This window comes from Bos indicus, chromosome 23 (assembly GCF_029378745.1).
Source record: "Bos indicus isolate NIAB-ARS_2022 breed Sahiwal x Tharparkar chromosome 23, NIAB-ARS_B.indTharparkar_mat_pri_1.0, whole genome shotgun sequence".
Taxonomy (NCBI): domain Eukaryota; kingdom Metazoa; phylum Chordata; class Mammalia; order Artiodactyla; family Bovidae; genus Bos; species Bos indicus.
This window is the reverse complement of record NC_091782.1, coordinates 30,290,921-30,311,285: the sequence shown is the minus strand read 5'-3', so window position 1 is coordinate 30,311,285 and position 20,365 is coordinate 30,290,921. Positions and strand designations below refer to the sequence as shown.

Here is a 20,365-nt window from a genome sequence, read left to right as displayed (position 1 = left end):
TATCCAGCCTTAACCTTCGCTCAGCCCCTTCCCCCGGGCACCCTCTTCCGCCTCCTTCCTTGGAGGGGGGTGCCCCCCCTAACGCGTGCGCGTGACCAAGCAGCCTAGTACCGCCCTTTCCTCTGCTTCCACCACTTCCGCCCTCCAGAACATTTCTCTCCAAGGGTTGGTAGAATCGGACCGGCGCATGCGCAATGAAAGGATTACGGTCAAAAGCGACTTCAAAATTGCTTAAAACACAGACTCTAAGAATGAGAGTTAAGAGTCATAGTGACTGGTCCAGCAAAAACGCAATTTTAAGGCCGAATTCGATTGTGACGCAGCTGAAATTGCCCTCTCCCTACGCCCGCCCCTCACGCTTCCGTCCTGACGCAGACGCGCGTCCGCCTTTCGTACTGCGGAGTCGTCCTTGGCCCCACCCTACTCTGGTACCTGGAACATGCGCAGTCTCGTTTGCGGGCTTTGCTGCTTTGCGGGTACGTCAAGATGGCTGCCTCCGTATTGAACGTGTTGCTGAGGCGCCTTCCTTACATTTCGCCCTTCAGAGGTGCCTACGGAGTTCAGGTAACTCCTTGGGGCACATTTTGTACAACCTCAGATTTGGTTGTACTTTCTCTAGGTCGTCGCTACACTGCCGGGAATCCAGGAGCGGATACCCTCCCAAGGGCTTATACGTTGGCTGTCAAGGAAACGCTCTGCTTCCACCATCCTCCCCCTTCCCCTCTCATTCCTCAGTACAGCGCGTTTTCTAATCTCGAGACAAGTGTAAAGAGCCAGGGTTGGATGTCATTCTCTTCCCAAGTTTCCGTCTCGGCTGAATAATTAGACGATGGAATGGATTGGACCCCTTGGCCAAACACAAACCAGCTGTTACCTGTATGTGTGTCTAAGTCTTTGATGCCCGAGGGTGTCATTGGGTTGTGAGGGACACTAACTACTACCAGCCCGGCTATCGCTCAGTAAAGCCAGAATACATTCTCCCGCCCGGGGGACCAGTTTCTCGGCTCTTTATCTCACTAAATCAGTTTCTTACCAACATGAGAGCATTAACTACTTTGGATTGAGGTTTTCCCTCAGCCACACGTACTCACCACCCTGGAGATTCTTGGTAGGGCAGATTCTTGATGGGGCAGCGTGATTTTGGAAGGCTTGCCCATCTGCCACTCCCAAAAGTGAGACTGAAGAGTGATGAGAGGGGCTACCACAGCGTTAAATATAGACTTGGTAGCTTCGGACATAGCGTTAGGACTCAAGTTTGTTCTGCCATATGGAATGTAGACCATCAACTTTTTATAAGACCGGGCAACTCAGTGATTCAGGATTCAGTTGAGTTGGGAGACTCACCTGTCCTTTACACCCTTTTCGTAGTACACATCTTAGCTCCCAGAAGATAGAAATTCTCCCTTTTTTCTCCATTACACTGAGTTCATTTCAGGAAACACAGAAACCTTATGTGTGCCTGGTTTTTGAGTTGTATTTTCAAATAAATTTGCTTCCCAGTCACCTATTTATCTTCCAGTGTTACCTTTTCTTGCAAGATCCAGCTGGAGGCAGGGATACTGGTTGTTGATGGTGTAGACTTAATAAACCAGTCAGTTCTTGTCCTTGAACTCAGTGTCTCGTTTTCCTTCTGTTGTTCAGTCGTTCAGTTGTGTCCGACTCTGCGATATCATCAACTGCAGCACACCAGGCTTCCCTCTCCTTCACCGTCTCTTGGAGCTTGCTCAAACTCATGTCCATTGAGTTGGTGATGCCATCCAACCATTTCTGCTCTGCCCCTCCTTTAATAGGTTCCCGTCTGTTGCTGATGGTCTAAGTTTAATAAACCAATCATGTTGTGTCCTTGAACTCTTGTCTCATTTTCTCTCTGCCCCTTCTTTTATAGGTTCCCCTCCAGACTCTTTGCACCAAAGCCCCCCCTGAGGATGATTCTTTGCCCCCAATTCCTGTTTCCCCTTATGAGGATGAACCCTGGAAATACCTGGACTCAGAAGGTACTTGTTTATTTTTTTTAATATTTATTACTTATTTATCTGGCTGTACCAGGTTGTGGCTGCGGCATGTGGGATCTAGTTCCCTGACCAGGAATCCAACCCAGGCCCCCTGCATTGGGAGCACACGATTTTAGCCACTTGCCTAGACCACCAGGGAAGTCCCCAGACGGTACTTCTAAATGGACAAGGGGCGCGTCAAGTGAGGTCTGAAATAAGTGGACAGAGACACCTCACCATCATCACCCAGGAATAGCTTGTATGGTCTTTTCATTTCAGAATACCACAACCGCTATGGTTCTCGCCCTGTCTGGGCTGACTACCGTCGAAACCACAAAGGTGGAATACCCCCACAGCGGACTCGAAAGATGTGTATTGTGAGTTTCTGAGGATGGCACATGGATGGGATGTGGAGTGGGGCTGAAGGCCATAGTGACAGAGGCTTTGAACGTCTTCACCTGCCTGTTTCTTTTCTCTACAGCGTGGAAATAAAGTTGCTGGGAACCCCTGCCCCATCTGCCGGGATCAGAAGCTGCATGTTGACTTTAGGGTAAGGAGAATCTTGTCTTCGGTATAAAAACTTAAAGGCTCTTTGCAGTACTAAACGAGATTACCTTAGGTGCCCCATTCTTCATATCCTGGGCCCCTAAAGTCCATTTTGCATTGACTTTCTGTCAATGTGAAAACATTAATCTTTTCAGCTTTTAGTATTTATTTAGTTATGGCTGTGTTGAATCTTAGTGGCAGCACATGGGCTCTTCACTGTGGCGAGGGCATCTCTCTACTTGAGACAAATGGATTTAGTTGCCCCAAGGCATGTAGTGTCTTAGATTAAACCCTTGTCTCCTGCTTTGGAAGGTAGATTCTTAAGCACTGGACAACCAGAGAAGTCCCTCCTTCCAGACTTTGCCTTCTACTGTGGGTTATATATAAAAGATTCATCTCTTACTTGTGAAGTTTTCAGTCTAAATCGGCAAGAGAAATGCTCATTTCTAATGAGAGGGAAATGCCCAAAGGTTCAATTGTATCAATCAGTTACTTCCAGGTAGATTGGACTAGTTTTTTCCTGAGATTTTCTTTATTTTGTTGTCATTGATGTTTGATTGCATGTCAAGACTTGGGCCAGGAGGGCAGATACACGAAACAATGGATAATCTAGTTATTTTAAAAAAAAAAAAAAAATCTTCATTGTGAGGAGGAGAGGACTTGTTTCTTGAAGGATTCAGAAACTATAAAGATGACAGTGGAAAAGTGCTCTTTTGCATTTGCAGTATTAGAAGATAGTAGAGCAGAAACTGACTGGTCATCAGGGAAGTTGGAAGGCATTCATATGTCAGTCAGCAGAGGCAGGTATCTGATTGCTTCCAGGCTTTTTCTGATACAGGTTGTAGAGGAGTCCAGGAGATACTTGTCAATTTCAGCTGTATGTTACTAGTTACCAAAAAAAGGCTGTAATCATTTGATACAATTTATAAGAAATTACTTGACTAAGGGAGAGAGAAAGGTTACAGATGGAATAGTGCAGATGAATCTGCGTGCCATGGCACTCTGCCAGTATACCTGCTTTTCCTTTGGGAGTCTCATCACCTGTGATTAATTGCTGGCTGGGAGTCATTCTTTAAAATTGATGTTAACAAATATATACATTACACATAACATACCTTCATATAAGTTAGTCACGTACAAACATATAGCACATACTACATTTTTTAGGTGATTTCAAGGGTTTGCCACCCCGCTGTCCCTAATTTGTTGCATGAAGAGCTGACTTTTGAACGTGACCCCTGCAAAAGAGAATTCTTTGTGAGTCTCAGTGACAGAATGTAGGATGTGCATGTGAAATGGTAAAGAGGCCAGGAAAGAGGAAAAGTTAGTAAGAAAACGTGTTCAGTAAAGGGATGGGGCTGAAACTGGGACATGGTGATTAACCTCTAACCATTTTGCTGACTTCCCTTTCCTCTCTCTTGTTTTTCCACCACTTTTCTCTACAGAACGTGAAGCTCTTGAAACAGTTTGTCTGTGCCCACACAGGTATCATCTTCCATGCTCCATATACAGGTGAGCCCATCATCCCCATCACCACCAGAATAGCTTTTTCTTACAGCACCTCTTATATTTATTAAGACAGACGACAGGTATTTCTTTGATGGCTCTTACTAATGGCATAAAAAGTGGGATGGAACCTTTTGGAAATCTTGATCTAATGGGAATAGTCATATACTGAATAAATTACATATGGACAAAAGATCCAGGTGAGTACTGATATAAGCAGACTATCTAAATGGAGCTCTTAAAAGATAAATGGTGCTGATTGTTTCCTTTCTCTAGGGTCTCTTCACTTTTCTGGAAGGCTTTCTCATAAATTGACTGTTCTTTAATATAATTGACACTTCAGTTAGATTTCCCAAATTTGGTGTAAACTCACCAATTCAAGATTACATCTGTTTATTCCCTAACTACAACCACAGGCCAAATCCAGCTCACTCTCATGTCCATTTATTTCCATACTGTTTATAACTGCTTCCAGTCTGCAATGGCAGAATTGAGCTGAGACAGATGATAATATATGCCTAAAATATATGCCACAGTGCCTATGGTGTATGGCCCTGTACAGAAGCAGTTTGCCAGCCTCTGTTCCAAAGCAAGATAAATTTGCAAAGAATAATCAGAATCCACCCTTTTAGGGGGTGGTAGCCTGGTCAGTCGGAGAAGGCACTGGTACCCCACTCCAGTACACTTGCCTGGAAAATCCCATGGACGGAGGAGCCTGGTAGGCGGCAGTCCATGGGGTTGCTAAGAGTCGGGCACGACTGAGCGACTTCACTTTCACTTTTCACTTTTCATGCATTGGAGAAGGAAATGGCAACCCACTCCAGTGTTCTTGCCTGGAGAATCCCAGGGACGGGGGAGCCTGGTGGGCTGCCGTCTACGGGATTGCACAGAGTCGGACATGACTGAAGCGACTTAGCAGCAGCGGCAGCAGCAGCCTGGTCAGTGGAGTTTGGTTTTTCAAGGAGTTGGTTTTTTTTCTTTGGGCTGCACGTGTGGCTTGTGGGGTTTTAGTTCTCTGACCAAAGGTCAAACCCAAGCCTTCAGCAGTGAGAACAAGGAGGAGCCCTAACCACTGGACCCCCAGGAAATTCCCAGGGAATTTTAAAAAGATTTTTATAGTCAAGCTGTAAAAGGCTGAAGGAACTATTTTGCCACTTTCTCAGATAATCTTCCCCAGATCTGAAATCCTTTCTTCCTTTATTGAATCTTTCTCTGTGGATTATTCAAGTCAGCCCTTTAACCACACTTTCCTTTTCTTTTTAATATTTATTTTTATTTACTTATTGGGTTGCACCAGGTCTTAGATGTGGCACACAGTATCCTTGAACTTCTAGTTGTGGCACGTGGGATCTATAGTTGCAGCATGCAGACTCTTAGTTGTGGCATGTGGGATCTAGTTCCCTGACCAGGGATCGAACCCAGGTCCCCCGCATTGGGAGTGGGAGTCTTAGCCACTGGGCCACCAGGGAAGTCCCATCACACTTGCCTTTTGAATGGTGTTCTGCTCCTTGTCTTGAAGCCTTTACCATTTAATGGCTTCTCTGTACTACCCAGACCCTCCTAAGTCTTCATCCTGATTCTCAGAGAGCATTCTTGCCACTGAGCAGAAGGGGAAACCAAGGCTCATGGCGAGGTCAGGGGAATGGGGTCATTAGGTAGAGCTGGTCTTCCATAACTAGCCCTCAATCACCATAAGGAAGCAGGTGTGTTCTTTATTTACTGTGCCTTATCAAATGAGCTGTGAGTTACCTTTTTTCTCCCCACAGGGGTCTGTATGAAGCAACACAAGAAGTTGACCCAGGCCATCCAGAAAGCCAGGGATCATGGTGAGCATGAGAAGGGGCACAGGGTGGTTTTCTTAGGCATAAGGATAGTGACTTAGGGCTGGAGAGTGGATATAAATCTTCCCAGCTGTCTGAGAAGTAGCACCCAACATGTTCTTCTCAAGAGTCTCTCCTTTCGTCATTCCACTGTCCTTTAGTTTCCTCTCCTGAATCTCTTACCTTGTCATTGCCCTGTCCCTTTGTTCTTTCTCTGCTTCTTATTTTGTAACTGTTGGTCCCAGTGCCATGGCTAGATCATAAGAGCTTTGTATAAATTTTTGACCCTGGGCTCCATGACACTTTTACACAAGTTAGGAACAGGTAGCCCTCTGTTAGGGCAGATGCAGCTTCCTCACCTGGCACAGGACTGCACAGCTTGGCAGGCAAGAGCCCAGGCAGCACGTCAGCCCACACTTGCCCCCTTGGCCAGTTGCCTTTGGGTGGCACACCACACGCATAAATGTACCCAGTGGCTCTGATTGGTCCCTCCTTCTTTTACAGGTTATTTTCCTTATTATCTTTGTTAATCTGAATTACCCCTTTCCTCTCCCCTGGCTTTCTCTTTTATTTTTAACCCCCTAGGTCTCCTCAGTTACCACATTCCCCAGGTTGAACCTCGGGACCTTGACTTCAGTACCTCTCATGGAGCTGTGAGTGCTACTCCACCAGCCCCCACTCTGGTTTCTGGTGACCCCTGGTATCCATGGTACAGCTGGAAACAGCCACCAGAGAGAGAGCTGTCCCGCCTTCGCCGGCTCTACCAGGGCCATCTGCGAGAAGAAAGTGGCCCTCCACCTGAGTCAATGCCCAAGGTGCCACTCACGGCCCCCACTGAAGCCACCTCCACTGAGCAGGCAGGCCCCCAGAGTGCTCTGTAGGTACAGACTGGGATGGGAACAGGCAGGTCTCCTACACAATACTTCATCCTGAAGAGTTGTGCCTACTTTGTGGCCAGTGGCGAGCTCAATCACCAGAGATGATTGTTGGTGAAAGGGATGAATACACATGAGGCTGAGGGAAGGTAGTACAGATTTGTATGGGAAACCTCAGTCCTTGCTGTTGTAAATAGATGGGTTACACATTCAGTTACTATTTCAGACTTGTACCAGCTGCATTTTCTCACAATAAAGCTGTATCCTGTCTCTGGGCTGAATTTCAAATGAATGAATGCTGTGGTGGGGGTTGGGGTTGGTGAGGGAGTGGGCAGTGGGTGCTGCTGTGCGGAGAGGGGTGGTCAGGTTTGAACCAACCCTGCCTCTGGGCTCTTGGGACCAGAAGGCACCTGAAATGAGCAGTTGTACCATTCTCTCTTGATCACTTGTGGCCCCCTATGCCGGAGGCACAGCGTTCTCACTATTGTCAGCTGTTCACTGAGGGGCTGAAAGGTTTGGAGAATGAGACACTAGGCCCCAAAAATGGGTTGCTGTGGCGCCCGCTGCCGTGGGAGGCGAGGATGGGCTGAGTGCTGTTGCTAAGCGACAGCTGGTCTGGCAAGAAGATTGGGGTCTCCGGGGCCAGCTGCTGCGATACAGGCGGATGGTGGAGGAGGGGAGCGCGGGGAGGGGCGGTCCCCTGGGGACCTGCAGGCGCGGCAGGGGAAATACAGATTGCGGTGGGAGGGGCGGAAGTGACGTCGCGCGGGGCGGGTCCGACCGCGCACAATGGGCCATGGAGTTCCCGTTCGATGTGGACGCGCTGCTCCCGGAGCGGATCACGGTGCTGGACCAGCACCTAAGGCCCCCGGCCCGCCGACCCGGAACCACAACGCCGGCCCGGTGACATCTCAAATCTTCCCCACGGCCCTTCTCTCCCGGTTCCTCTTGGAACCTGGTCCAGGCACCACGCCCCCTTCTCGCGTTGACTAGTGACCACTCCTTTTGATGTCCAGGCTCGCCTTTTTGGTGACCTTTGACCCTAGACCTTGTGGGGTTGATCGGGGCTTGAATCTGCCACCTTTCACCGCTTGGCCCAATGTGTGGTCCCAACCGAAGGATATGGTTGACCTGCCCTTCCTGCTTCCCCACAGTAATTTTAATGGAGAAGGGAGTGTACCACCCTGAAAAGACGTGTGGCAAAAGTTTGGGTTTCAGAGTAGGGTGGGAAATAGGGTTGGAAGACCAAGATAGAGGGAGGGCGTGAAGTACTGACCTGGGGTTATGGCCCAAGTTCCCAGGGAGTGATTGCCCAGGACCCTTTAACTCAGTGACTATGTGACTCTTCTCTCTTTCTGTAGTGTTGATCTGCAGCAGCAAATTATGACCATTGTAGATGAGCTGGGCAAGGCCTCTGCTAAGGTACTGGGGAGTCTACATGTGGTAAAGGGGAGGCCTCTGGGGACAGCCGGTAAGGGAGGCAGGGGTCCTTTGGAAGGGACTTGTAGAAAGTCTGCCTTAAAATTCCTGGCAGGCCCAGCATCTTCCTGCTCCCATAACCAGTGCATCCAGGATGCAGAGCAATCGCCACGTTATGTATATACTCAAAGATACTTCAGCTCGGCCGTGAGTGTCAAGTGCTCTTCCATCCTGTGCTTAATTCCTTCCTCCCCCAGCCCCTTTCCCTGTTTTGACTCTACCTCTTCCAAATAGGTGCTCACTACAGTTTGTTATTTTCTCCATCCTACAGGGCTGGAAAAGGAGCCATTGTTGGCTTTCTTAAAGTTGGATATAAGAAACTCTTTGTACTGGTAAGTGTCATTGGAAACTGAAAATTCATATGCCTTGGCTTCTGAGAACAGAAGCGCTGGAGGTCGGAAGGTGGCAGTAATGTTTGAGTCCTAGAAGATCTTTTTAAGTTAAAAATTATTATTGGCTGCTCTGGATCTTCATTGAGGTGCATGCTCTTTGTTGCAATGCAGGGGCTTCTCCTATTTGTGGGGCATGGGCTTCTCTTATTGCTCTAGAACAAAGTTGTGTTGCATGGGCTTAGTTGCCCTGCAGCATGTAGGATCCTAGTTCCCTGACTGGGAATGAAACCCTCATCCCCTGCATTAGAAATCGGATTCTTAACCACTGGACCGCCAGGGAAGTCCCTAGAAAATCTTTGTTGTTCTTTTACCTCCTAGGATGATCGTGAGGCTCACAATGAGGTAGAACCACTTTGCATCTTGGACTTTTACATCCATGAATCACTTCAACGCCATGGCCACGGACGAGAACTCTTCCAGCATATGTTGCAGGTATTGCTTATCTCTTTGCCAGCTCTTCCCAGAGGCCTTCAGTCCTCCCAGAGGCCCTGCCTCCCATCCTCCCACCCCCACTATGTTCCCATATCCTTCCCAGGATTCCTGTTGGCCTGCTTTCCCCACACCTTCTCCTACCCTAGTCTCTTGTTCCCTGCAGAAGGAGCGAGTTGAACCACACCAACTGGCCATTGACAGACCCTCCCAGAAGCTGCTGAAGTTCCTGAATAAACACTACAACCTGGAGACCACCGTCCCACAGGTTAGAAGTTTCAGAGAATAGATCCCCACTGAGCATTCCCACTGAATTACCTAGTCTTTGGGGGGCAAAGAAGAGGTACCTTCCAAGCAGTCCCTATTCCCCATTGTATAGGACTTCTTTTATACAGCTAAGCTCAGGGTGGGATCAGAGGATACCATCTCTCATCCTGGAGCTGTTTCATTATCATCTCATCTATTTTTATTCTTCATCCTGGACTGTTGTGTACACCTAAAAGCATGTTTATATCCCAAACATAGTAAAAGTAAAGTAAGTAAAAAGTCACTCAGTCGTGTCCGACTCTTAAGGCTCCTCCATCCATGGGATTCTCCAGGTAAGGATACTGGAGTGGGTTGCCATTTCCTTCTCCAGGGGAGAAGTTACTGCTGCTGCTAAGTCACTTCAGTCGTGTCCGACTCTGTGCGACCCCATAGATGGCAGCCCACCAGGCTCCCCCGTCCCTGGGATTCTCCAGGCAAGAACACTGGAGTGGGTTGCCACTTCCTTCTCCAATGCATGAAAGGGAAAAGTGAAAGTGAAATCTCTCAGTCGTGTCTGACTCTTAGCGACCCCATGGACTGCAGCCTACCAGGCTCCTCCATCCATGGGATTTTCCAGGCAAGAGTACTGGAGTGGGGTGCCATTGCCTTCTCCAACCCCAAACATAAGTCAGTTCATTTTCATCTCTTCATTTTCACATAGTCCATTACTTAGTCAATCAAGATTTAATTTAGTAAGGGCTCAGAAGAATATACGTTCCCTGTCCCCAGAGAGATTTGGTTTATTTGGGGGGAATGTGGTTTGTTTGTAAGTAGATGCAATATAATGTTGCTAATACTGTCTGTCTATTCAGCATATATTTGTTGAGCACCCAGCAGTATTCTGGGCTTTAGGAATACTTGGTTCAATAAAACAGAAAAAAGTCTCTGTTCTTACAAAGCTTATATTCTAGTTGGGCAGACAAACATAATAAACAAGTAGATACTCTTGTCGATAAGCACTCTAGGAAAACAAGAGCAAGTAAGAAGGTTTGGGAATGCCCTGGTGAGGATGGGAATGTGTGTGATTGCAAGTTTAAATGGGATAAGCAGGAAAGGCCTCACTGAGAAAGTGTCACTTGAGCAGTAACTTAAAGAGGTGAGACTATGAGCCATTAATACCTGGAGGGGGAGCATCCCACGCAGAGGAAATGGCTAGTGTGAAGGCCATGAGGTGGAGTGGGCCTAGAAATTTGGCTGGTGTGGCTAGAGCAGTGTGAGTGAGTGGGGAGTGCTGTAGAGGAGATAAGAGCAGTAACAGGGAAAGAAGGACACTTGGGGCCCTGCAGGCTATTGCAAAAACTTTGGCTTTTACTCTTAGTGAAAAAAGGAGAGCCATCATAGGGGTTTGAGCAGAGGGGAAATATGATAGGACTTACTTTAATATTCATTTGGCTGCGCCAGGTTTCCGTCAAGGCTGTGGGGTCTTTAGTTGTGGCATCCGGGGTCTTATCTGTGGCACGTGGGATCTAGCTCCCCTACCAGGAATTGAACCCAGGCCCCCTGCACTGGGAATGTGGAATCTTAGCTACTGGACTCCAGGGAAGTCCCTAATGTGACGTACTTTAAACCAGAGCACTTTGCTTGTTAAGAATACGCAGTAGAGGAGTGAGGGTGCAAGCAGATTACGAAGCAACAATCCTGATGATAAATGGTGGTGGCTCAGACCAAGATGGTGGCAGTGGAGGTGGGAAGGAGTGGTCAGATTTTAGGTATTCTGAAGTTAAAGCAAATAAGGTTTCTTGACTGATTGTGGAGAAAAAAGAGAGGGAGTCAAGGGTGATCCCAAAGTTGTTGGCCTGAGCGCTTGGGAGGATGAAATTACGTCAGCTGAGATGGAAGGTAGAGCAGCTTTGGAGGGGGAAATAGTAGAGTCCACCTTGAGTATGTTAACTGGAGATGTCTGTGGCGAGTTCAGGTTCAGTACACAGTTGGTTGCTCCCATAGTGTTGGGAGAAGAGGTTTCAGGTGGAGAGTTTTCAGCACCTGTACGATACTTGAAAGCAGCGAGACAGGATGAGAATCACCATGGAGTGAGTTATCAATCCAAGGACTTGAGCCCTCAGGCACTCTTAGAAAGTCTGGGAGAGAAGTAGCAGCAAATGCAGCCCAGAAGTGACTAGTGAAGTAGATGCAAAATTAGAAGTGACCTGGAAGGCCAGTGAAGAAACTGTTTGCAGAAGGAAGGAATGGCTCACTGAGTCAGATGCTGCTGATCCATGAGGTAAGAAGAGGTCTGAGAAGTGACCATTGGATTTAGCTGCCTGAGGCCACTGTTGATCCTGACAGGCAGTTTCAGCACAGTGGTGGGTGGAAGCCTGGATAGAGTGAGTTTAGGCCACAGCAGTCCTCAACCTTTTTGGCACCAGGGACTGGCTTTGTGGAAGATAATTTTTCCATGGACCCAGTGGATGTGGGGGAAGGGGGGAGTGGTTTTGGGATTTTTCACACGCATTACATTGATTATGCTGCCGCTGATCTCACAAGAGGCAGAGCTCTGGCAGTAATGGGAGCAATGAAGAGCAGTATAAATACAGATGAAGCTTCGGCTCGCCTGCCACCACTCACCTGATATGTGGCTGGGTTCCTAGCAGGCCATGGACCTGCTGTGTGGCCCAGGGGCTGGGGACCCCTGGTTTAAGAGATTAAGAAGCTCAGAACTGGAGACAGCAAGAATAGGTGACTCTTAAATCCTGGTTTAAGGTCAACAGAAATAGAGCAAGAGCTCGAGAGGGCTATGGATCAAAAGAGTTGATTCTTCTTAGCTGCATAAGAACAAACAGCATAAGAATGACTCAAAATTTGATGATGTCAGAGAAAGTGGGAAGAACTGAGAAAATCAAGAGAACTGCTGAAGCAGTGTTGCTGAGTGGGCTTGGGATGGGATGACAAGCGAGCCTTGGATAGGAGCACAGACAGTTAATCCATTGTAATGAGACTCATTGATGTGCTTACAGAGGAAGCATAAAGTGAGTGCTTACTTGGGTAAAGGGAGACTTGACTTAATCTTGAAAAGTGTTTGTCAGGGGGACAGAAGTGGACAGGCTAAAGTGCTTTTCATGCAGGAAGAAACGAGCAAAGTCAGAGAGGTCTTAATATACTTTTCAGGGCACTGTAAGCAGTGTTTTGTTTGGCTGGAGTGCTGAGCATATGCTTGTTGGAGGCGAATAATGTCATGGTAGACATTACAGCAGGGTCAAGGCAGGAGATAGACAGGGTCTGCTTAGAATGTGCAGGACATCATTTCTCCATTAAGAGGCAGCAGAGAGCAACAGAAGGAACATAGTATCAGTATCTGGCATCAAATGTATTACCCAGGTAACATGTAAGAGCAGGGCAGTGTAGAGTGTATGCATGCTAAATCGCTTCAGTCATGTCTGACTCTGCATGACCCCATAGATGGCAGCCCACCAGGCTCCTCTGTCCATAGGATTCTCTAGGCAAGAATGCTGGAATGGATTGCCATTTCCTTCTCCAATAGAGTGTATAGACATAGATAGATAGATATACAGTATCATAACGACTAATGTTTCATGAGCTCTGTGTGGTATCTACATTGCATTATCTCTGTTGATCCTTGTACATTTCTTTGAGGTAGGTCTTATTGACCCCATTTTGGGTTTATGTAGATTAGGGACTTGACCAAGTGTGCACAGCTAATGTTAGAGTTTGAATTTGAACCCATAGCCCACTCTGATGACTACACTGTATTCCTGACCGACATGCCTCAGCTAGAATCAGGAGTCGGGGGTTTGAGTCCCAGTTCTCCCCTGTGTAGCTACTTAGCTTTGGGCCAGCCATGTCTCCAAGCATGTATATTTCTAGTTTTCTTGGGTATATATCTAAGAGTATTTAAGAGTAGAATTCCTGGGTCATGTGGTTAATCCGGTGTTTAACTTTTTGAGGAACTGAGAAACTTTTTCCACAGTGAATGCAGCATTTTACATCTCCATCAGCAATGCATGGTAGCTCTAGTGCCTTGACATCCTCACCAAAATTTGTTATTTTTCTTTTTATAATAGCCATAATAATGGTTGTGAAGTTGTTTCTCTTTGTGGTTTTGATTTGCATTTCCCTTTTGACTAATGATGTTGAGCATCTTTTCAAGTGCTTATTGACCATTTGCATTTCTTCTTTGAGAAATGTTCACGTCCATGCCCCTTTTTAAATTGTGTTTGTTGCCTGTTTGTTCCTGGGTTGGAAGAGTTCCTTATGTTTTAGACACAACACCCTTATTAGATATATGATTTGCAAATATGTCCTCTTGTTTATGGGGTTTCATTTTCTTGATAGGAAATCAATGTCCTATTTAAGAAATACACCATTTATTTCTTAAACCATGTCCGAAGTAATCAAGATTTTCCCTAATGTTTCCTTCTAAAAGTTTCATAGTGTTAGCTCTTACATTTAGGTCTTTGGTCCATCTTTTTCTTGTTTTCTTTTTTATTTTTCTTTGGCCACGCTCCATGGCACACAGAACTTCCCTAACCAAGGATTGAACCCATGGCCCTGAAGTGGAAGTGCAGTGTCTTAACCACTGGACCACCAGGGAACCCCCTTTAATCCATTTTTAGTTATTCTTTGATCCAAATTCAGTATCTTGCATGTAGATATTCAGTTGTCCAAACACCAGTTGTTGAAGAGGCTATACTTTCCCTTTTGAAAGGTCTTTTACTTTTATTGAAAATCAGTTGACTGTTTCTGGACTCTGTTCATTCCAAGGGTCTATTTGCCTATCCTGTGTTTCTACCACTGTTTTGACTACCATAGCTTTGGAGTAAGCTTTGAACTCAGGAAGTGTGAATCCTCCCCGAATTTATTATTCCTTTGTTGATCCTGAAGATTATTTTGGCTACTTGAGGTCCTTTGCAGTCCAGCTTTAGGATCAGCTTGTCAGGTCCTAAAATTCTGACTGAGTCTGTCAACAAGGACAGGAAGGCTGGCTTTTCTTCCTGCTGTGGTTTTTCTAGCTCAGGGTTCTATACCCAAGTATGTGCTGAGTAGCTGAACAGACAGCTATTATTTCTCTTGTTTCATCTTACAGGTGAACAACTTTGTGATCTTCGAAGGCTTCTTTGCCCATCAGCATCGTAAGTTTTCTCACCTGTGTGTGTTGGTCAAGCAGTCGGGGTGAGGGGAAGGAAATAGGTGAATTCTTGGTCCCCCCCCGCGCCGCCCCCTCACTGAGGGGCACCGCCGCTTCCTTCCTCACAGGGCCCCCTGCTACCTCCCTGAGGGCAACTCGACACTCTCGTGCTGCTGCGCTCGATCCTATGCCCGCTGGTAAAGCTGCATTGAATGGGTGGATCTGTAGTGCTGTGATGGCTAGTCACTCTGGAGGCCACCAGGAGCTCAGTGTGTGATCTGTGGGCCATTTGAGAGAATTCTAAAGCAACCCAAGTCTCCAGCAGACATTACCCATGGGAGCTCAGTGTATTTTACACCTGGCAAGACTTTAATTAAGCAAGCTCACTGGGAGCCTGTTTGACCGTAGACATTGATGGAGCCTCTTCCTGCTGCAGGCCCATCAAAATAGGCCAGAGTCATGTTCCTCCCTAAACCCCTCAGGCTCTGTCAGCCAGTGAGCGACAGGCAAGTGCAGTCTCCCCTTCTGCTTCCAGTCATAGAAGAGTGACGTGAATGGTCCAAAGCTTAAATACTAATTTCTGAAGATAACACTCAGAATTTGTAACACTTCCAACCAAATAAGGGAGAAACCTAGCCTAGGAGGTACTGAAATGTTGCCCAGGTTCCTCATTCCATCCTCATCCGCACACATGCTCCCTGCCAGGCTGAGTCCTATCCTTTCTTCCTTCTCAAGGCGGAGGGGTGCAGCCTTCTGCTGGCTGTGCAGTGCACACCTGCACAGAAGGGCCCCCTTTCTGAAGGAGCTGCTCTGTGGCTAGTTCTCACCTCCTCTGTGGCCAGGAAACAGAGAAACCACCACCCAGACAACAGTGTCACCAGTGACTAGCATCTACCAGTATCAGGCATGGAGAGGCAGTTCATGTCTGTGACTGGCTTTGATTTCTAAGACCTCCCCTCCGTCTAGCTCCTACTGACCAAAGGCTGTGAGAGGGAGAGAGCCAACAAGGACAGTGAAGACCAGGTCTACAGGGGAGGGGACCTTAAAGCTTAACTGGATCCACTGGGCAGTCTCCTTTGCCACACATGATGGAGAAAGAACCTTTTGAGAGGGAAAGGGAAGGGCAAGTAGAAAAGAGAGGACGCAGAGGCTGAGCTTGGATAGTCTGTTAGCCTCCCATTTACTTTCTCTGGTAGCTCCTTTCCAGATGTCTGTGTTTTTTCCTCATCCCTTTTTCCCCCCTAATAAAATGTAAATCTCTTCCTATCTTTGCCCTGGAAGGAGAGGTTCTGCCCCACGCCAACCTCCCCTAACCTCTCCACAGCAATTCCTGATTAACCAAGGGCTTTGTCCATCTTATCTAGAGGGACCTGGGGTCCTCGTTGGCCCGGCTGGGACCATTCCTCTGCCCCCGAATCCCAGGGGTGCCTGACAGCGCCCACTGACAGTAAGAGCTTGCCTCCCTTGGCCGCCCTTCTCCTGTACCTCCCAGGCCCCAGAGTCTCCCCCGGATCTTTCCCCCAACTCTGCATTCGGCCTACTCCTTCTGGCTCTCCTCAAAATGCTCCAGCCTTCCCCCCAAATTCCCTTCTGGTGTGATGGCACTGCCACAGAGCTGCTCCCGCGGCGGAGCTGACGTCTCCTTGCCCAGGAGGAACTGTGGTGTCAAGGACCAGAGGTTTGGGGTCGCGGGGGTGGTGGCCAGGAGGAGGGTACACAGTGTGTCTCCCCATGCTTACCTCAGTGTCCTCTCCACTCCCAGCTCCAGCAAGGAAGCTGCCACCCAAGCGAGCAGAGGGAGACATAAAGCCATACTCCTCTAGTGACCGAGAATGTAAGACTGGGCTGGGGGGTCTGGGCCTGGGGCCCTCAACCCAGGGGAAGCATTTGTTCTCTAAGGCTCTGACTTCTCTTTTTCCTTCCCTGATCTTGGCTCTCACAACTCCCTTCCCTGTCCTTTTCCTTCTTTCTCTGTCTTGCTCTGCTTTCTCCCTCCCCCAGTTCTGAAGGTAGCTGTGGAGCCTCCGTGGCCCCTGAACAGGGCCCCTCGCCGTGCGACTCCTCCAGCCCACCCACCCCCTCGCTCCAGCAGCCTGGGAAACTCACCAGAACGGGGCCCCCTCCGCCCCTTTGTGCCAGAGCAGGAGCTGCTGCGTTCCCTGCGCCTCTGCCCCCCACACCCCACCGCCCGCCTTCTGCTTGCTACTGACCCTGGGGGCAGCCCTGCCCAGCGGCGCCGCACCAGGTAACAGGAGCTGGAGAGTTAGGGAGCCTCAGGACTGTCAGACAGGGCGGTTAGAAATGGCAGAGGGCAGTGTAAATCAGAGACATGAAGCATTGGGACAGGAGGATTGGAGACTTCCTAAGACGTTTTGAGAATATACTGGAAGATACCTGTGGAAATAGTCTGGAAATAAATTACAGTTAAGGAGCAGAATAGGACTTCGGGGGAGCCTAGGGATGCTAGTGCCTAGAGGAAGGTTAGAAAGAACGCAGACCCACTGGTGGGAGGGGCGGGAAATTGTGGTTTAACACTTGCTGGGAGGGGGCAGGGTCTCTGACAGCCTGGGGAGCCACTGGCCCCGGCTCAGTGCCTTGTGTGGCGGGAACCCACCCCGGCAGGCAGGGACTGGGCCTCTCCTTTATTTCTCTCCCCAGCTTTCTCTTCACCTCTGACTTCTCTTTCTGTTTTTCTCTCCCCTCCATTTTCCCTCTCCCCCTCTCCTGTCCATAACATCCTTCCCCAGTTCTCTTCCCCGCTCTGATGAGAGTCGATACTGATAGACTGCTAACCCCCTCCCCTCCCTGGGAGACCTGGCGAAGGTGGAGACCCTTCTCCCTGAGAACCCCAGACCCAGTCTCCCACTGCATCCCCCAGCATCTAGGGGGACTTGACAAGAACCCGTAGGATTCCCTTTACCCCTTTCTTGGACAACTGGGTGGTCAGGGTCCCAGGTGGCCTAACACTTCATAGCTTTTCTTACCACAGAAAGCAGCCCTTCTCTCCTAACTTGGGCTCTGAACACTCCCACAGACAGCCCGATTTGCTGCCAGGCCTCTTGGTTGGGCAGCTCATACTAATTATCCAGAGAAGCACACTCTTGCTTGCTGTCAGATTCTAGAACATCATGGAAAGTCCAAAGGCCTCCTCTGCCAGGGAAACCTTTGTAAAAGAGTCTTGTCCATGGAATAACTCCTGTAGTCCTCTACACTGTCTGCTGGTAGTTCTAATACTGCTTTGTGCTACCGGCTGCAGCTACCCTATCAGCCTGCTGACGCCAGCCACTGAACGAACTCTGCTTCATAGCAGTCCAGTCAGGTAGGACAGGGACTTACCAGCTCCCCACGGGATCCACTCAACATTGCCAAACTCTTAATCTCCACGTTTCATGTATGTGTTAATCTGTCGGGACCCCTGAGCTGATGTCTGCTGTGGGACTCTAGACTCATCACGCTTCTATAGACACTACCACCTCCCTAGGTCCAGGTTCTCTGAAGGAGTCTGTTTCTTGGCAGTAGATCCCAGCCAACACCCTAGGATCACTCTTAGCCAAGTTTCAGCAGCTAAGCCTGAGTTTCAAGGCTCTATTAGCTCCTGGAATACCCTCTTACATCCATTCCTCCCCGGTAGCTAGATATACTGATAGATTCCTGTCTTGTGAGATTGTCTTGATGATGATGGGGGAACTCTTCCTCTGGCCTTCCTCTCTTCTTTCCTCCATAGCAAGAATCCTCCCCTGCTCCATACCCAGGCTATAGAAATCCTTTCCCTCCCTACCCTCTGGATGTGTGCTAGTTCAGGTACCCCTACTGTGTTCCCCCAAATCCTTGGGAGCAGGATCTCCCTCTTTTCTGACTCACTCCTCCTTTTTCTTCTCCCTCTCAGTGTTGTCTGAATAAAGCGTGAACTCTTTTGTGTTTTTTAAATGGACATTTTCAATGAAAAAACAAACAAACAAACCTTAAGGTCTCAGCCTCGTTTGTGCGTCACCCTGTATTTTCCTAGGATCTCAGGACCTCTGGCCCTCTTCTTCACCTCTGAGATCTGCAGATCTTCCAGCAAGGAGGCTTAGAGCTCCCCTCGCAGGATCTGGTGTCTGCCTGTCCCCATCTTCACTGCTAGATTTTCTCCTGCAGATTCTGTCTCCTCTAATGTAGTCACTGGATCCCTCCATGTAGGCTTCTGTATCTATTCCTCCATTCTCTCCATAAACCTTTAGCTCTCCCTCTAGTAACTCCTACTGTTTACCCAGGCCAGCCCTTGCTGAGATGTTAAGATTTACTAACATCTCTAGGAGCCAATTAATTGCCTTCTGATAACAATCCCCTAATTGTTTCTTGGATTATTCTTCTCTAAACCCTTTGATCTCTTTCTCAAGACAATCCTTTTCCTAAATTCAGCCTTGCCACTCCCTCTTCCCCTCTGGCTAAGATATCCCATAATTAAGGTAAACGTGTTTTCCAACTCAAAACATCAGAGCACCTGGTTCAGCAAAATTTTGCCTTTATGTGAATCCATTTTTTGTTTTTGGCTGCACTGTGTAGCTTGTGGGATCTTAATGTCCCAACCAGGAATGGAACCTGTGCCCCCCGCAGGGGAAGCACAGAGTCCTAACCACTGGACCACCAGGGAATTCTCCTGAATCTTTTTATAACATGATTTCGATCACATTTAACCTTACGGTTAACACATTGCCTCAACTAGAAATAATAAAGCAGCAAATTAGGACTGCTCCAGAAAACCTTGGGGTATACAGTGCTCTCCCTTCCCTTTTCTGGGGCACAACTTGTATTAAACCCCATAGGAATGATAACTACCACCTCTCTGTTCCTGTGCTGTTCTTTTATTCTTCTCCCCTGATTGCTCCATACCCACTCATCTTTCATCCTGTAGCCTCTTCCCCATCATTTCACATTTCTTCTACAGCGGGACTCCCCCAGGGCTGGTAGCCCAAAGCTGCAGCTATAGCCGCCACGGGCGGTTGAATTCCTCATGTCCCAATACAGGTAAGTTACTCATCTCCTTACCCTCAAATCAAATAGGCCATATTCACTACCTACTCTAGCCTTCCCATATACATGCCTGGTATTTCCACAGGCAACCAAGAACTGAAGCAGGGGGAACAGGAAACAGAGAATAGGTGAGGTCTGAGCCCCTTCCCTGCCAGCCTCTCACCACCTCTGACCCCTTTTCTAACATCATTCTCAGCTACTTCCTCCTCCTAAATCTCACTCTCTGAACTGGAAACCAGCTCCTCCCACAAAGCCTTCCACCTAACATCCTACAAGCCTCTTTCCCCATAGGTTCAACTCTGGTGCTTCCGTTTAGCACCACTCTGTGGGGTTTCAGGTTTGGACATAGCACCAATGGTTCCAGCCTCATACCCCATCATTTGTCCTCCTCACAAGAGCCTGACAGACCTTGAAGAAGCTGTGCTCTTAATCCTCACTTTAGTACCCGTGTAACCCACTCTCCATCTCCCTCCCACCTACTAGGTGTGCCATTGAGGAGCAGGTCTTGTCACAGCATGGGTCTGGGGAGGAACCCATGCACACAGTTCCTCCACAGGCCCAGGTTCCACCAGCCCAGGCTTGGACAATGGGTGGGGACATGTTCAACGCCAGGTTCATTCGAAACTTGCATGAACGTCGCAGCACCAGGCCTTGGTGACCGCAGCCCCCTCTCACACCTTCAAAATCATTATTATTTCTATCTCACACAGGACTTAGTCAAAGCTTGCCCTCGCCGTGTATGTATTCATTCATTCATTTATTCATTCTACAGGCTTTTTTTTTTTTTAAATCAGTGCCAAGTCATTTGTATCTTATTTTTAACCAGAGCAATAAAGTATTTTTTACCACGAGCGTTACTGAGAACTGCGGATGTCGTTATTTCAGTCCCACTCCTCACCCATCAGCGCCCACTTTTGCGCAAGCG

General features: G+C 48.1%; 3 protein-coding genes across 9 annotated transcripts in view; 2 read left to right on the top strand and 1 right to left on the bottom strand.

The window, feature by feature from the left end:
• The window catches only part of PPP1R10 (protein phosphatase 1 regulatory subunit 10), a 37,918-nt gene that overhangs the window by 16,705 nt on the left and 848 nt on the right, over positions 1 to 20,365 (bottom strand). The gene's annotated exons all lie outside the window — the stretch shown is intronic.
• Positions 410 to 7,013, top strand: MRPS18B (mitochondrial ribosomal protein S18B). The gene is made up of 7 exons (XM_019985849.2): positions 410 to 564; positions 1,886 to 1,994; positions 2,271 to 2,368; positions 2,473 to 2,541; positions 3,983 to 4,049; positions 5,810 to 5,869; positions 6,449 to 7,013. The coding sequence occupies exons 1-7, from the start codon at positions 487 to 489 to the stop codon at positions 6,742 to 6,744; spliced, it is 777 nt and encodes a 258-aa protein (XP_019841408.2). The 5' UTR covers positions 410 to 486; the 3' UTR covers positions 6,745 to 7,013.
• Positions 7,486 to 20,304, top strand: ATAT1 (alpha tubulin acetyltransferase 1). Of its 7 annotated transcripts, none has more exons than XM_019985875.2 (13): positions 7,486 to 7,641; positions 8,100 to 8,160; positions 8,273 to 8,364; positions 8,489 to 8,549; positions 8,928 to 9,041; positions 9,205 to 9,306; positions 14,386 to 14,431; positions 14,556 to 14,624; positions 16,190 to 16,261; positions 16,429 to 16,672; positions 19,355 to 19,434; positions 19,526 to 19,568; positions 19,924 to 20,304. In XM_019985875.2, exons 1-13 carry the CDS (start codon positions 7,535 to 7,537, stop codon positions 20,096 to 20,098), a joined length of 1,266 nt encoding a protein of 421 aa, XP_019841434.2. In that variant the 5' UTR covers positions 7,486 to 7,534; the 3' UTR covers positions 20,099 to 20,304. The 7 variants fall into 7 exon arrangements, with proteins under 7 accessions (XP_019841434.2, XP_070633568.1, XP_070633572.1 ...); XM_070777469.1 differs by lacking the exon at positions 7,486 to 7,641 and adding an exon at positions 7,648 to 7,767; XM_070777470.1 differs by lacking the exon at positions 7,486 to 7,641 and adding an exon at positions 7,781 to 7,891.

Coding starts and splice junctions, on each gene's coding strand:
- MRPS18B (XM_019985849.2), top strand. CDS start 487: ATGGCTGCCTCCGTATTGAACGTGTTGCTGAGGCGCCTTCCTTACATT. Junction 565..1,885: donor GAGGTGCCTACGGAGTTCAG/GTAACTCCTTGG, acceptor CTTCTTTTATAG/GTTCCCCTCCAGACTCTTTG. Junction 5,870..6,448: donor CCAGAAAGCCAGGGATCATG/GTGAGCATGAGA, acceptor TTAACCCCCTAG/GTCTCCTCAGTTACCACATT.
- ATAT1 (XM_019985875.2), top strand. CDS start 7,535: ATGGAGTTCCCGTTCGATGTGGACGCGCTGCTCCCGGAGCGGATCACG. Junction 8,161..8,272: donor TGGGCAAGGCCTCTGCTAAG/GTACTGGGGAGT, acceptor AATTCCTGGCAG/GCCCAGCATCTTCCTGCTCC. Junction 19,435..19,525: donor TTCCTCATGTCCCAATACAG/GTAAGTTACTCA, acceptor GTATTTCCACAG/GCAACCAAGAACTGAAGCAG.